The 13,770-nt window shown below is 67.7% G+C and overlaps 2 protein-coding genes across 4 annotated transcripts; one reads left to right on the top strand and one right to left on the bottom strand.

Moving 5' to 3' along the window:
• Positions 1–53: 53 nt before the first annotated feature.
• CBARP (CACN subunit beta associated regulatory protein) lies at positions 54–10,870 on the bottom strand. Of its 3 annotated transcripts, none has more exons than XM_059918971.1 (10): positions 10,802–10,870; positions 6,950–7,063; positions 6,720–6,859; positions 6,386–6,450; positions 5,897–6,041; positions 5,521–5,692; positions 5,169–5,306; positions 4,538–4,748; positions 3,069–3,261; positions 54–2,079 (listed from the first exon to the last, which is right to left on the bottom strand). In XM_059918971.1, exons 2-10 carry the CDS (start codon positions 7,040–7,042, stop codon positions 1,029–1,031), a joined length of 2,208 nt encoding a protein of 735 aa, XP_059774954.1. In that variant the 5' UTR covers positions 7,043–7,063; positions 10,802–10,870; the 3' UTR covers positions 54–1,028. The 3 variants fall into 3 exon arrangements, with proteins under 3 accessions (XP_059774954.1, XP_059774951.1, XP_059774953.1); XM_059918968.1 differs by lacking the exon at positions 10,802–10,870 and adding an exon at positions 8,811–10,458; XM_059918970.1 differs by lacking the exon at positions 10,802–10,870 and adding an exon at positions 8,811–10,458 and having other exon boundaries at positions 5,169–5,265; positions 5,521–5,616.
• A 699-nt stretch (positions 10,871–11,569) lies between these two features.
• On the top strand, positions 11,570–13,770 carry ATP5F1D (ATP synthase F1 subunit delta). Its single transcript, XM_059918979.1, has 4 exons — positions 11,570–11,838; positions 12,334–12,487; positions 12,981–13,069; positions 13,188–13,770. The coding sequence occupies exons 1-4, from the start codon at positions 11,698–11,700 to the stop codon at positions 13,308–13,310; spliced, it is 507 nt and encodes a 168-aa protein (XP_059774962.1). The 5' UTR covers positions 11,570–11,697; the 3' UTR covers positions 13,311–13,770.

Raw genomic sequence — 13,770 nt, 5'->3', positions numbered from 1 at the left:
CCTAAGGCCTCTGTACTCCTGGGTCCCCAGAGAAAACCCAGAGCAAGCAAGAGTATGCAGTAAATATTTATAATCAATCAGAAAACAGAACACAAACTCCATCACTGGATGGTACACAGACAGCACGAAGCTTCGAGGGGCGGGGCAGGGCGACTCGGCCGCTGGCGAGGGCTGCCCCATCTTTTGGCAATAAATAAAGCTTGGGAAACTTGAAACCTTGACCGTTTGGGTTTGGTGTCTCAAACACTGGTGAGTCCTGGCGGCTCTTTGGACGGTGCGGTTACGGGAAGTGCGGCCAGCTCAACATGCGGAGAGCGGGTTCAGGGTGCAGACACTGGGAAGGAGGGGACTGGGGGGCGTGTACAGGGCTGGGGGCGGCGGCGGCGGCGGGTATGGTTATTGCTCGGAGGGGGCGCGGACTGCCGCGAGCACTCGCCGCGGTGAGGTAAACGGCTTCGGGGGCTTGGAGGCCACGGCCTCGAGCTAACCTCACAGCCCGGGCCGCGCGCCCTCTCTTCGCGGAGCCTCGGCGCCCTTTGGTCCCTGCGCGTGCGCCTTAGCGCGAACTCCGGCGCGTGCTAACCGGACGCGTCTCGAGGCTCGATTGGTGTTGGGAGGGGCGCTCTGCGCATGCGTCTCGCGCAGTCGGCTCTCATCGCCCCTCCACGATGCAAGCCCTACGCATGCGCTTCCCGTTGCGTCGTGCCGGAGGCGCGGCGCGGCGCGGTGCACACGGCGGCCCCGGTCACTAGCCCGAGGCCGCTGTCTGGGGCCAAGGGAAGTTGAATGTGGTCCTCGGGACCCCGAAGATGAGAATCCGCCACACTCTTTGTCGACCCGGTGAAGTGCCCGCAGGGGACTGTGTGCGTGCGCACTTCGGGCTGGCGCAGGGTGCCTGGGGCACTGCGCGTGTGCTCGAGGCCCGCGGTCCCAGGGCAGGCGCGCCAGGGCGTCGTGCCCCAGGTGTGTCCGGCGCCGAGGCCCCGCCGGTGCCGAATAAGCTGACGAGGTGGGCGCAGGGCGTAGGCTTAGACCGGGCTGTGGTCGGGGGACGTGGGCGCGGCCGCGGCCAGCACAGGGGCCGCGGCGACGGGCTGGGCCAGGCGTGGCGGGAAGAGCCTGTCGTCGAGGCTGGCCGCCAGCTTGTCCAGCAGCGCGCTCGGGGGCCCGGCGCACAGGCCGGAGCCAGGGCAGCCGCCGCCGGGCTCCTCCTCGATGACGGGGATGGGAGGCGCGGCCGGGTCGTCGCCCGCGCGGCCGTCGGGCGGGCAGTCGACGCTGTCTCCGCGGCGCAGGGGCGCGCGCGCGGGGCGGGGGGCGCCGGGCTGGGCTGCGGGTGGGGCGGAGGGTGCGGCACGCGCGCCTGGGTCGCTGTGCTGCCGGCCGCGCTGCTGCCACTGCTTGCGCGTGTGGGGGTGCGGGTGCGCGCGCGCGCGGTGGCGCGCTGCGGCGGGAGGGGCGTCGTCGAAGTGCGGGTCGTGGCGCAGGAACTCGTGGAACAGCGCGTCTGTCTTCTCGTCGATGCTGTAGTCGCGACGAGGGGCGCGGCGAGGCCAGGCGCGCGGGCTGCCGGGCCGGGCGGGTGCCTCGGGCGCGGGACCCTCGAAGCTGCAGCCCACGGTGGCCTCGCGGCCCGCGCTCGTGAAGGAGGAGCGCTTCTCGGGCGCGCTGGGGGGCCCGTCGTCGCCCGCGCCGCGGCCCTCGATGCTGGCGTAGCCGCTGTCCATCTGCAGCAGCTTGCGCGGCCCGCCCGGCTCGCCGTCCGCTGTCCGTGGTGTGGGCGGCGGCGAGGGCGGTGGGAAGGCGGGTGCGGCGCCCCCGGAGCCCGAGCTGTCGCCGCTGCGCACCGAGTCGCGGTCGTTGCCGCTGCTGCTGTGGTCTGAGGCGGTGGCCGCGTGCAGCTCGAGCGAGGCGCGCAGGCTCCAGATGTCGCGGTAGATGGTCTGGGCCTGCTCTGGCCCCGCGTCTCGCTCACTATCTGAGTCTTGCTGCTGCTCAGGCCCCGCGCTGACGCCGCACTCCGGGGGGAACTCGGGGCTCGCTCCTCCCGCGGCGCCCACCTCCTCGGCTGCCTCTAGCCTGCAAACCAGGCCACAGCTGTCAGGAGGCAGCCCAGGCCCCCCGCACCCCCTCCCCGGCCACCCTGCCTCTGGGTCCGGGAGGGTGGGCACGGGTGGGAACCCTCTAGGGTTGGCCAGGCCCTGTGGAAGATGATGTATTTGCATGCTGCCTGTTCACTCTGCGCTGGATGCTTTTCGGGTAAACCCGGAGCCGTCCTGGCGCCTGCCGTTCAACCAGGGCCTCTTACAAAATGTGACCAGAGCATCTGCTGCCACTGCAGGAGGTTGGCCCCTCGCCCAGAAAGAGTGAAGGCTCTTCTCGGGAGATGGCCTTCTTCGACTAAGAGCTTCGTGTACCAAGGGGTGGCTGGGGATGGACTGGACCAAGCAGGGTCCAGCTCAGCCCCTACGCCTGGGTGTGTCGCCTCAGCTCCCCACAATAGACTGACAAGTAGCCAGGAGTAAGATACACACAAAGAAAGTGTTAACTACCCAGACCAGGGAATGCCCAAGAGTTGGGAGCCCTGCTCCCGGGATCCAGTTCCCCATCCCACTGACGTGAGCCCAGAGCTTCAGCAGAGTTGTCCTTGGGCTGGGGGAGGGGGTACCGCTGGCAGAAGTGGTCACAACAGTTTCTGAGTAGCGGCCATCCAGCCCTCAGGAGCATGGACAGGCAAGAGGGACCCTGGGGCCACAGCGGAGCCCTTCAGACTCCACCAGGAAGCAGCGATACCCACGCGGGCACATACGCACAGCGGCCCTGCTTGAGCAGGCATTCTGTCTTGGAGGCCCCGCCCACCCCTCTACCCTTACCCAGTCTCCCCCTGCTTCCCTCCTCCGGTCCGTGCTGGAGAGGTGGCCGCAGCGAGGCAGCCTCCGGGAAGGACGGTGGAGCCAGAGGGACACGACCGCCTGTCCGAAGGGCGGGGAGAGCGCTCCCTGGGCCACCTATGGGGGATGGGGTGGGGCAGGGGCCCACCCCTAGCACCTCTATCTACTGAAAAATACCTGCCGAGAGTGGGGGGCGGGCTGGCGGGGCTGGTGGGGCTGGCCAGAAAGGGGCGGGGGCTCGGGAAGGCCACAGTGTCGCCAGCGCTGGCGATGTACTGGATGAAGTCCACGTGGGGGGCGTCCCCCTCCTCCTGCTCCATGCTCTCGCTGGCTGCCCGCTGCCGCTGGAAGTGGTGTCGCTTGGGGGAGCCTGTGCAGAGGAAGGTACAGCAGCCTGCCTGGGCCCCTCCCACCCCAGGCCCCACCCCCTGACCCCTGAGCCAACAGAGCCAGCCTGGACCAGGTGAGCATGTACCCGGCCATGCAGGTGGGGAAACCAAGGCGCCCAGGGCAGAAAGGCCAGGACCGAAAGCCCGGCAGCCAGGGCGGGCGGGACTGGAGGTGCCAAGGCGGCAGCATTGGCCCGAGTGGCCCTGGCAGGCAGGTGTGGCCAGAGCACAGCCTTGTCCTGGACACCAGGTAACAGACACGGCCCAGCTAGAGTGCCGAAGAAGGCCGACGGTGGGGGAGAGTGAGGGAGAGGTGACGCCCTCTCCTGCCAGCTCCAGCCCTGCCGGCCCAGGGCCAGGACCCTCCCACAAGGGAGGCCTCAGTGGGAAAGCCTCAGGGGTGGGGATGACAATCACCCAGCAAACAGGTTCTGGGCGCTTCTGTGCCTGCATTTGCCTATAATCACCTCCCGAAGCACAGGCTCTGTCTGGGCTCCCAATGGGGCAGTGGGACAAGCCATCCCCTCCGCTCCCCTCCCCGGCCAGAAGCACTTCAGCCAGAACTCACCCCTCCCCCCACCCCACAGCAGCTGGAGCCGGGCCCCAACAAGGGGACTGTCACTGTCACTGGCCACGCACCTTCCCTGGCCTCCAACACTGCTCGTCCCCTCGCCCCTCCTTTCCTGGCAGTGGGAACCGCCACCTCCGCCACAGGGCAGCAGGCACCCCAGCGGCCTGGCCCCACTGAGCTCCCATGAGCAGGGATGGTTGTAGCTGTTGGTGCCACCTCCCCCCCAAGACACACATGCATGGTCCTTGGGTTGAGGTTTGGAAGCCCTGTATCCAGGGCCCCATGACCAAGGGTCTGCAGGATCGAAGGCCCACCAACCTGTAGTTGTAAATAAAGTTTTATTGGCCAAAGCTGTACTCTTTTACACGCCATCTAGGGCTGCTTTCACGCCACTGCAGCAGACACACTGACCACAGAGCCAGAAACACCATGCAGTGCCTCGTAGGTGACGCTCACTGATACCCGCTCTAGCCTGACAACCCCTGGTTTTACCGGGGCTCAGCGTGCAGCCCTGGCTCTTCCTCCTGACCAGCTCTGACCTTGGGCGAGATGCCCGCTGGTAAGCGGGCGATGCCGGCCAGCATGGGGTGGGCGCTGGGGACCCCTCCCAGGGTGCAGAGCCGCCTGCTCCACATTCTCCTGGGGCCTCCCCTGGGCCTCGCTCCCCACCAGGAACCACAGCTCACCTCTCGTGTCCAGACTGGACGCCCGCTGGCTGGGCTCCAGCTTCCATTTCTTGACCTTGAAGTAGGGGCTGGCCCCGTCCAGGCTGGCGTGGCGCCTCAGGCGGGTGAAGAACTGCAGGACGGGGCCTGCCCCAGAGACTGGGCCCGCCTCCCCAGGCCCTGCTGCGGCCCCCGGCCCACCAGGCTTGGCACTCCTGGCCCCTGCGTCCAACTGTGAGGGAAGAGGGATGCTCTCAGACCCCCCAGCCCCTCCCTGCTGCCCTAGTGCCAGCCCAGCCCGGGCCACCCAGCACTCACAGAGAAGACAGAGGAAGAATAGGGGGCTGGGGGTGGGCTGGGGCCTCCTCCCCCCAAGACCCTGCCTGAGAGGCTCCCCAGGGCTCGGCCAGGCGCTGGCCACCTCTGTTCCCCCAGCCCTGGACAGAGGGGGTCCCGTCCCCTGGGCTGGGATGGGTCCCTGACCACACCTTCTGCAGCTGTTGGACTGCCCTGTGTGCGGGTGAGCCAGCCGTGCATGTGCCCTGTGTGCCACCTGCCCCTCTTCCTCCCAAGCTCGGGGACCAGGCAGGGGGCCGGCCACAGGCTGCCCCATCCTGGAGTGGGACAGGGGATGCATGTGCGGGGGCCTCACCGAGGTGCCTTCCCCAGAGTCACTGGAAGCCGAGGGGCTGATCTCGAAGTCGGCAGGGCCCACAGCCGAGTTGTAGGGGTCACCTGGCAGGGCGGAGCTGGGGCCCACAGAGCGGCCGGTGAGGGCCTTCCCCGGGGGCTGTGGGACAGAGCCGGGGTGGGGAGGAAGCAGTGACAGGTCAAAGAGCACGGGTTGGGGGGGGTGCGTGCTGGACCCGCCACCCGCTGGACCCGGCCAGTCCCCACTCCCCACCCGGAGGTGAAGGGCGCAGCCAGAGGGTGGGAAAAGTGGTGCCTGTTGGGGGATGGTGGGCCGCCCCCGAGCTCCGGGCCAGCTGCCACTTCCAACTCACCTGGAATATGGCGAGGCTGGCCTTGGGGGCGGCCGTGGGGTGGCTTGTGGTGGTTGCACTGGCCTCGCCTGAGTCACACTCGTGGATGGTGACGATCTTGAGGGGCGGCAGGTGCAGGTGGGTGAGGCGGGCGTTCTTCAGGTGGTGGAAGTCCCCCTCGGTCAGGGTGTACCTGCGCCCAGCGCGCCTGCCCGTCACCTTGGGCGAGCTGGGTCCCTCTGCCCACGCCCCAGCGTCCTCCCTGGCCCCACCGTCACCCTGCCCGCCGGGAGTGGGGGACAGCCGGGCACTGGCGGGGGCCAGCTCCACCCCGCAAGCCCAGCGCAGGGCGGCAAGGTGACCTCCCGGCTGAGCCCCGGCACCAGGCCCTCCTTACCGGCGGCCCTTGTCCTGCGCCTTCCGGCTCTGCTCAAACAGGGCCGCCTCGTTGAAGGACACCCTGCGTCCGGTGGAGCTGGTGGACAGGAAGCGCTCGGTCTCGGCGTCCTGGCCCTCGGGCTCCTCCCCCCTGAACTCGGGGTCTGCGAGGAGAGCCAAGAGAGGGTGGGCCCCGGGTGGGCCGCGCCGGGCGCCGGCGGGCGGCCGGGCTGGGGGACCGGGTCGGGAAGGGAGCGCCGAGGGCCCGACTGACCACCGGGGGCGGGGTGGGGGCGTGGAGGGCACTCGCTCATCCGCTCACACACTCACTCACGCAGCACGCGCCTGTGAGCACCTACGCGTGGGCTTAAGGAAACAGAGATGAGTCGGACTCGAGCTGCGCCCAGTCTGGTGGGGGAGACAGACAGACACAGATGGTCAGGCGGCCGGGGGGGGGGGGGGGGGAGGGGGGCAGACGGGCGGCGACGGGCCTGGCAGGGCGCCTCACCTTGAGCAGGGCGGGCGCCGTTGTCCAGGTAGCTGGTGGTGGTCTTCTCTGCTTCCTCTGTGGCTCTGGGGAGGGGCAGCAGGAGAGCAAAGTGGGCCAGAGGACCCAGGGCGCTGCCCACGGGGTCCCCCGCAGGGCTCATGGCCACCGGGGCATCCTGAGCTCACGGGAGCCCACTCCCTTGGACCCACCCCATTCTCCCAGGCTCCTGCGCAGACACGTGGGCACCGTCACTCAGAAGCAGGCCCAGCGCCCCTGCGGCGCGGGCTCTCAGGCTGACCTGTCCCAGCTCCCCTGCGGGGCGGGGCGGGGCGTGGGGCTGGGGGCCGCACACCTGTGGACGCGCCTGTGGACTTCCCAGCAGCGCCTGCAGAGCAGCAGCGCGCCCGACAGCACCACGAGGGTGCCCCCAACGAAGAGCGCCATCACCACCACCAGCAGCACGTAGTTGTCCAGGACGGGGTCTGGCTCCCCCTGCGGGGCCAGCGTCAAGGGTCAGGGCCGGTGGGCGTGGACTCTGGCGGCCCCGCCCCCATCCTCCCAGCCCGCCCCCCCCTCACTCACGGTGGGGCGGCCCGTGGCGTTGTCCCACGTCGTGGTCAGGGCGACTGTGGCGGAGGTGGTGGCGGCCGTGGCCATGGTGGCCGTGGGCTGCATTCTGAGGCTAGGAGGAGGGGCCTGGGGGGGCAGGGCCTGCTCAGCTCCAGCTCCTCTGTCCCTCCTCCCGCTTTCCCTGGAGCTTGAGCAGGGGACTACACAGGGCGGTGACTCACGAAGAGGTGGGGGGGGAGCCCCGAGGCAGCCCCCACCCGGGTCAGATCAGACCTCCATATCCCCATCTTTGAAAAGGGGGAGGCGCGTGCGTATCAACAGCTTCCCCAGCCGGTGGGGCCGACCCGGCAAGGTGGCATGGGGCGGGAGCCCTGCCCAGGAAAGAAGCGCTTCTGCGAGGAATAGGCAAACTGAGGCCTTCAACTCACTCCCGCCACACCCCAGGGGCCCTGCCTGCACCATCAGGGGAGCGGGAGGGGCCGCCTCGGCCCCAGGAGACTGGTTCCAGAATAGCGGGGACTCGGGCCATCCCTGGGGCTGGCCAGCCCGGGGAGGGGGCGGAGGGGCTGAGCGCCGGGACTCCAGGTTACGACTCCTGGAGGTACAGGTTCCCCCTCCGCCCAGTGCCGGTGGGAGTGAAAAGGCCAAAGGAGGCGCATCTGTTCCCAACCCTCAAGAATCTGGTTCCCATGGCGACTGAGCGAGCAGGCCGAGCTGGGGGGGGGGGGCGGGTTGCCAGGGAGCACTGGGGAGGGGAGGGGGCGCGGGGGAGGGAGGCCTCCTGCAGGGGCGGCTGGAGCCAGCCCCGGGCGGCAAGATGGCTGCTGCCGCCGCCGCCCGCCGGTGCCCGGTCGGCCGCGCGCCCCCGCCGCACCCGTCCCCGCCCGAGCCGGCCGGGCTCCACGTCTGCCTGGAGCCGGGGGCACTGAGGCAAAGAGGGTCTCAGCTCGCGGGAAGGGACTGCCTGGACCTTGCACCTGACCGCTCTCCCCAACACGCGGCTCCTCCCGGCGGGAAGGACCGGTGGCCGCACTCGGGAATCTCAGGAAACCGAGTCCGGGGCCAGGACGACCAGCAGCCCTGAGTGGGCACGGCGCGCGGCCCTTCCCCACAGGAAAGGGAAAGCCTGTGCACAGGTTCCAGCGCCCCCAACCCTTTGGGACTTTCACCCTACTCGACAGCGGGGGAAACTGAGGCCCACAGCAGGGGAGGGTCCTGGAAAAGCCAGGTGTCCTCGGCACTTCGAGTCAGAGGCTGGCCGCGGCTCCCCTGCATTCTCGGGGGAGGGGGCGCCTCTATGTAGGTCGGGAAATGAGTTCAGGTTAGAGGGGGAGGGGGCAGAGGCACAGGGACGATGACAGGAGACCAGGGAAGACGGCAGGAGGCCGAAGGGGAAGGGAGGTGGACTCCTAGGGAGCAGGTGGGGACGGGAAACCAGGGCGGAGGTTGCCCACGGGCCACCCTAAAGTCCCGCCGGGCCTCGGCTCCCGATCGGGCTCGCCACCGCGCCCACCCCCGCGTCCCCAACCGGCCCCGGGGACCGGGATGGCGAGCAATGAGATGCAGAGAGCTGACCTCGGGCACATCTCAACCCCGGGCTAAGCCCGGGGGCGGAAACGCCACGGCCCTCGCCGAATCTCTCAGGGGGAAACTGAGGCTGAGGGAGGGCGTGGGCGAGGGTCCCTCTCCGGGCCGCCGAAGAGGGGTGCAGAGTCCGGCAGGTTGGCCCCCACGCCGGCCCTGGCCCCTCCGCTCCCTGCCTCCGGCCTCGCCGCCTCGCGGGATAGGGCCGGTGGTCTCTAGCCAAGGCGGGCCGTGCGGCCTCGGCCTGTCCCCCGCCCGCCCCGGTGCAGCCCCAGGCCCGCGCGCCTACCTCAGCGCCGGGGCGCGCGGCCCATGGGCGGCGGGCGGGCTGCTGCACGGCGCTCCCGGCGGGCTCCGGCGGGCTCCGGCGCCCGGTAGCCGCGGAGCAGGCGGAGAATTTATGAATGGAGAACTCGGCGCGCGGGGGAGGCAGGCGCGAGAGGAGGGGCCACACACGTGACCGCGCTGGCGGCCAGCCCGCTCCGACCCGCTCGGTGCTGCCCGGTGCTGCCGGGTCCCCGGCCGGCCGCCCCCACCGCGCTCGCCGCCGCTTCTCGCTTGCTCCGCGCCGGCCACCGCCTCCCTGTCCCTTCCGGCGGGGGCGGGGGGGCGGAGCCTGTGCTCCTGGGCGCCCCCTCCCCACGCGGAGCCGCCCTCTCCCGAGGCAGCTGAATCTCCGCCCCCGGCCCCTGCGGCACGATTCCCCGACCTTCCCTGGATCCCCGGGGACGGGGGACCAAAGGGGTGTTGGTCCCAGGGCGCACGACTCCCCGCAGCCTGGAGTCCGGGGGTGCCCAGACTCCCTATCCATCGCTTCCCCGGTTTGGGAGTCTCCGGGGTGCACAGCCTAGGGACTTCGGGGCACATGTCCCACTTTTCTTCCCCTACGTGGGCAGCACTGTCAGGGTTGTCTTGTTAGGATGAGCAGCAAAGATAATGGAACACAACGCATTCTGAGTGCCACCAGGGCTTGCCCGGGTGGGGTGACAACAGGACTACCCCTGCAGAAACCCCATGCCTGGTCAACCCCAAAGCTGCTCTTTCTCAGACAGTTGTGCCTTATCCTTCTAGATGCTCAGGCCACCAATCTGCCACCAGCCTGGTCAGGGTCCCATCCCAGACTACCTGGCCTTGTGTTCAGCACAGCACAATGGCACCCCTTTCTCCTCCAGTGAAAGAGGAAGGCCCAGTCCAACCCCAGGGCCTTTGCACGTGCAGGTGCCAGGCCTGGACAGCTTGTCCCCTCCGGAGCTTCCTTCACCTCTTTCCCAATGACAAAGGCTTCATCTCCTCTTGACTCCCTTTGCTAACAAAGCAACTCCCACCCCACATTCCGGACCTCTGCTGCGCTTTGCTTCACTCCGAGGCCATGAGGCCATGCACGTCGCACGTCGTTGCCTGTTACTTGTTCCTCTGCGTTGTGTCCCTCCTCACCCCTGCCCCCACTGCGGTGACCTCCAAAAGCAGTTCATTTACAGCTGGGTCCCCGAGCAGAGCATAGCACAGCGGCGGCACCCTGGAGGGAAGGTGTGTTTCCAGTGGATGAAAGGGTGACACTGCCCAAGGAGGGCAAGGGGCAGTCAAGTGGACAATTACCCGGGAAGCCTGGCTCCAGGCGTGTGGGAACTGCATGGGCAAAGTCCCTGAGGTCCCCAAGTGTGTGGGCTGAAGATGAATGTGTTGGAGGACCAGGGGGAGGCAGCTTGTGTTCCCAGCAGGGGAATGATGTGGTCCCTCTGGCTGTTTGTGGAGAAGGCGCCGTGGTGAAGCCAGGGCAGGAGCCTGGGGCCATCCAAGCCAGTAAAGGTAGCTGCAGGGGCCGAACTGGGTGGCTTGTCGATGGGTACACCAGAGAATTCCAGGATAAACCCGGGTTGGGGACCTGAGTAACAGGTGATGCCCCGACCCCTTGGCTACCCTGGAGTGGGGATTAGACACAAGTCCAATAGATGGGTCTGAGAAGCATATGAGAACAGGCCTCCATTCCAGTAGGATCCAGGGTTCCGGGACGAGCAAGCCGTGCACAGGACGCACCCCTAAGAAATGGGAGCAGAGCTTCCCTCTGCACACACCCGACTAGGGCCAGGATGCCCAGTGCATAAGGGCTGATTCCACGAGTACCCCTCACAGCACTGGCCTAGAGAGGGGGCGGGGGCCTGAGCGCCAGGCCCCGGGCCTCCCTGGTGTGGGAGCCTCTTTAGGCCACAGCACCTGCCCAGACACGAGCCCAGGTGTGACACCCCCCCCAGCCCCCGCGCCCTGCACCCGTCCGCTCCTCACCCAAGGCCCTTCCGGATGTGGACCCCAGCCCGGTCTAGCCGGACTCCACGTTTTCCCGGAGCCCAAGGTGGGGGCTGGGGCCCAACCGGGGTGCCGACCTGCCCGCGCGCGGGGGCGGAGCGGTGACGTCAGCGCCGCGAGCGAGGCTGCGCGGGCCGCGGTGACGTCCGCGGAGCCCGGGGCCGCCCGCGCACGCGCCCCTGCGTCAGCAGCGCGCGGAGGCGGTGACCGGGAGGGGCTGCGGGGGGGCGCATCTCCGGGCGCGGCGCGCCCTCTGCCGGCGCCCTTGGGGTTGCAGCCAGGAGATTCCTACACCGCTGGACGCTTACGGGAGCTGGACACTCCGCCTGGGATGCCATTCCCGGGACGCCTGCACCTCCTACAGTCACAGCCTCCCCCATCCGGCCCCCATACTCTGCTTTTTCATTTTTAAGTATTTGTCACCTCCTAACATACTGTACAATTTATTACGTTGAGTGTCTGTTAAACGCCCCCAACCACCCCAAACTAGAGCAGGAATTTTAATATTTCCCTGATGTCTCCCCAGCGCCTGACATCCAATGAGCGTCTCCAAAATCTTGAATTAAGTGTCTCTTTCTCCGCGCGGGCTTCTGGTCCTCCCCTTGCAGAGCCGTGTAACCGACCCCCGCACCTGACCACCGGGCTGGGAGCTCTTGCCGGAAGGAAACTACAACCCCCAGCATGCCGCGCGTCCAGGCGGTGCGTTGTCTTCAACATCGCGCACAGCGCGCCGGGAGTCGTAGTTCGCGCCTGCGCCCTCGTCGGGATTCTTCTCCCAGAAGTCCTCGAGCGTCGTCCTCCTCGCCCTCCAGGCCGCTGGCGTCCAGCCGAAGTCTGCCCGCCCCTGCTCCGCTGTCCGCCGTCCGCCCACCGTCATGCTGCCTGCCGCGCTCCTCCGCCGCCCGGGCCTGGGCCGCCTCATGCGCCAGGCCCGCGCCTACGCCGAGGCCGCCGCCGCCCCGGCCCCCGCCGCGGGCCCGGGACAGATGTCTTTCACCTTCGCCTCACCCACGCAGGTTCGGACGTCTGCCGGGCTCAGACCCCATTCTGGACCCCGCACCCTCGCCCCTCCCCCGTGTGGCCCAGGAACCGAGCCCCCAACCCGCAGGTCGGCGACCCCCATTCCGGATCCGCGCCCCTCCCCCGTGTGGTCCGGGATCAGACCGCCCAATTTTCAGGTCGTTCCTCAGCCCCCCATTTCGATGTGCGGCCTTCCTCACGTGGTTCAGAACCTGAGTCCCTGGGCACCTCTCTTGTACGCTCCTCCCCAGGCGGCTCGCTGGTTTTGCCTTGACCGCGTCTCCTTACCCGAGGGCTAGGGTGCCTGGATTCCATTGTCAAGTAGACGAAGGCGCTGCAGTCCTGCACGAGGATCCCACCGAAGCATCGGCTGCCTCTGTGTCTCTCGTCAGCTTTCAGTTCTACCTTGGTTGTTTAACTGCGGGAGAGACTGACCGCTGTTCCCCGAGGGACTAGCCTGAAGTGACCCTTTCTTCATGTGTTTTGTCTAGGTGTTCTTCAACGGCGCCAACGTTCGACAGGTGGACGTGCCTACGCAGACTGGAGCGTTTGGCATCTTGGCAGCCCACGTACCCACACTGCAGGTCCTGCGACCGGGGCTGGTTGTGGTCCACGCTGAGGACGGCACCATTTCCAAATACTTTGGTGAGTCGATTGGGAGGGCAGAGGGAAGGGACTGGGTGAGAGATGCTTGTCTCAACAGGCTAGTTCTCGTTTCAGTTGGCAGTGTCAGAAAGCGCACCAAGGATATAGAACTCCCCGGCACTGGGCTGGGTGTGGTTAGGGATGTAAGTGGTCAGCAGTGGGCCTGGCGGGGGCCCATCAGAGGAGAAAGGATCCTCAATTCGGAGGAGGTTTTTCACAGCCTGGCCCCAGCGGTACAACCCAGACTGGAACCCAGCTCCGGCTCACCCCTAACCCTAGCTCCGCTCCTGGGCCGCTGGGCAAAAGGAGGGGGCTCTGTCCCCATGTCCAGTCTGCAGTGGATGCACTTGGTGGCCCCCATTCACTTGTGTGCTGGGGCCTTTGGAATTTGGAGCCACGCTGTGTGGTCACTTTCCTGGCCCTGAAGGGGCTCTGGGGCTGACTTGTGTCCCCACGCCCGTACATGGACCTCTCACTCCCCCTCTTCCCGCAGTGAGCAGTGGCTCGGTCACAGTGAACGCTGACTCTTCGGTGCAGTTACTGGCTGAGGAAGCCGTCACGTTGGACATGCTGGATCTGGGGGTGAGTGTCCCAGGGGAAGCTGGTGTTCTAGCGGCCAAGAACTCCCCAGCTGCAGGGAGGGAACAGGTACCGGGCTGGGCTCCTTGCTTCGCCCTCACCTGCCACCCACCCTCTGCAGGTGGCCAAGGCGAACCTGGAGAAGGCGCAGTCGGAGCTGTTGGGGGCCACGGACGAGGCTATGAGGGCCGAGATCCAAATCCGCATCGAGGCCAACGAGGCCTTGGTGAAGGCCCTGGAGTAGGTGGTGCGTGTCCCACGCTGGCTCCGGCAGGGAGACTGGGCCAGAGCTGGGCAGGGGATGTCCTGGAGTGAGGACCCAGCTCCTGTGGGTGCAGGCTGGCTGGGAGGCTGGGGGAGTGAGCCTGGGGGAGCCATCCTCGCTAGGAAGCCACCAGGGGGCAGCGCAGTGCCAGCGTCTACCTAGAGCGCCTTTCAGGGTTCTGTTTCTCTGTGGTGAATAAACCAGGGAAACAAGCCAGCTTTGGCAGGCCTGGGGGCTGGCGTCAAGGTCGGGCACTTGCCCTGCCTGTGGGGATTACTCTCACCCCAGAGGGCTCTTCTCCGACCTCCTAAGATCTCCCCAACCCGACGTGCTGGTTACCACTCTTCTGCCGCATCTGCCGCAGAGACCTCTGCTCCCAGCCACCGGCAACGGACAGCGTGCTCCCTGCCCAAACCCCCCATTAAACACCTGGAATCCA

The sequence above is a fragment of the Balaenoptera ricei genome, chromosome 3 (assembly GCF_028023285.1).
Source record: "Balaenoptera ricei isolate mBalRic1 chromosome 3, mBalRic1.hap2, whole genome shotgun sequence".
Classification (NCBI taxonomy): Eukaryota; Metazoa; Chordata; class Mammalia; order Artiodactyla; family Balaenopteridae; genus Balaenoptera; species Balaenoptera ricei.
Note: the sequence above shows the minus strand (reverse complement) of the source record. Positions and strands in the feature narration are given on the sequence as shown.

What these genes read in the sequence shown, in the direction of transcription:
- CBARP (XM_059918968.1), bottom strand. Translation starts at nt 9,332, where the DNA reads ATGGATAGGGAGTCTGGGCACCCCCGGACTCCAGGCTGCGGGGAGTCG. An exon ending in ACTCTGGGGAAGGCACCTCG is followed by an intron (nt 4,749 to 5,168) that starts GTGAGGCCCCCG and finishes CTTCCCTCACAG; the next exon opens with TTGGACGCAGGGGCCAGGAG. An exon ending in CCGCCCCCCACTCTCGGCAG is followed by an intron (nt 2,080 to 3,068) that starts GTATTTTTCAGT and finishes CCTGGTTTGCAG; the next exon opens with GCTAGAGGCAGCCGAGGAGG.
- ATP5F1D (XM_059918979.1), top strand. Translation starts at nt 11,698, where the DNA reads ATGCTGCCTGCCGCGCTCCTCCGCCGCCCGGGCCTGGGCCGCCTCATG. An exon ending in CCTTCGCCTCACCCACGCAG is followed by an intron (nt 11,839 to 12,333) that starts GTTCGGACGTCT and finishes TGTTTTGTCTAG; the next exon opens with GTGTTCTTCAACGGCGCCAA. An exon ending in TGGACATGCTGGATCTGGGG is followed by an intron (nt 13,070 to 13,187) that starts GTGAGTGTCCCA and finishes CACCCTCTGCAG; the next exon opens with GTGGCCAAGGCGAACCTGGA.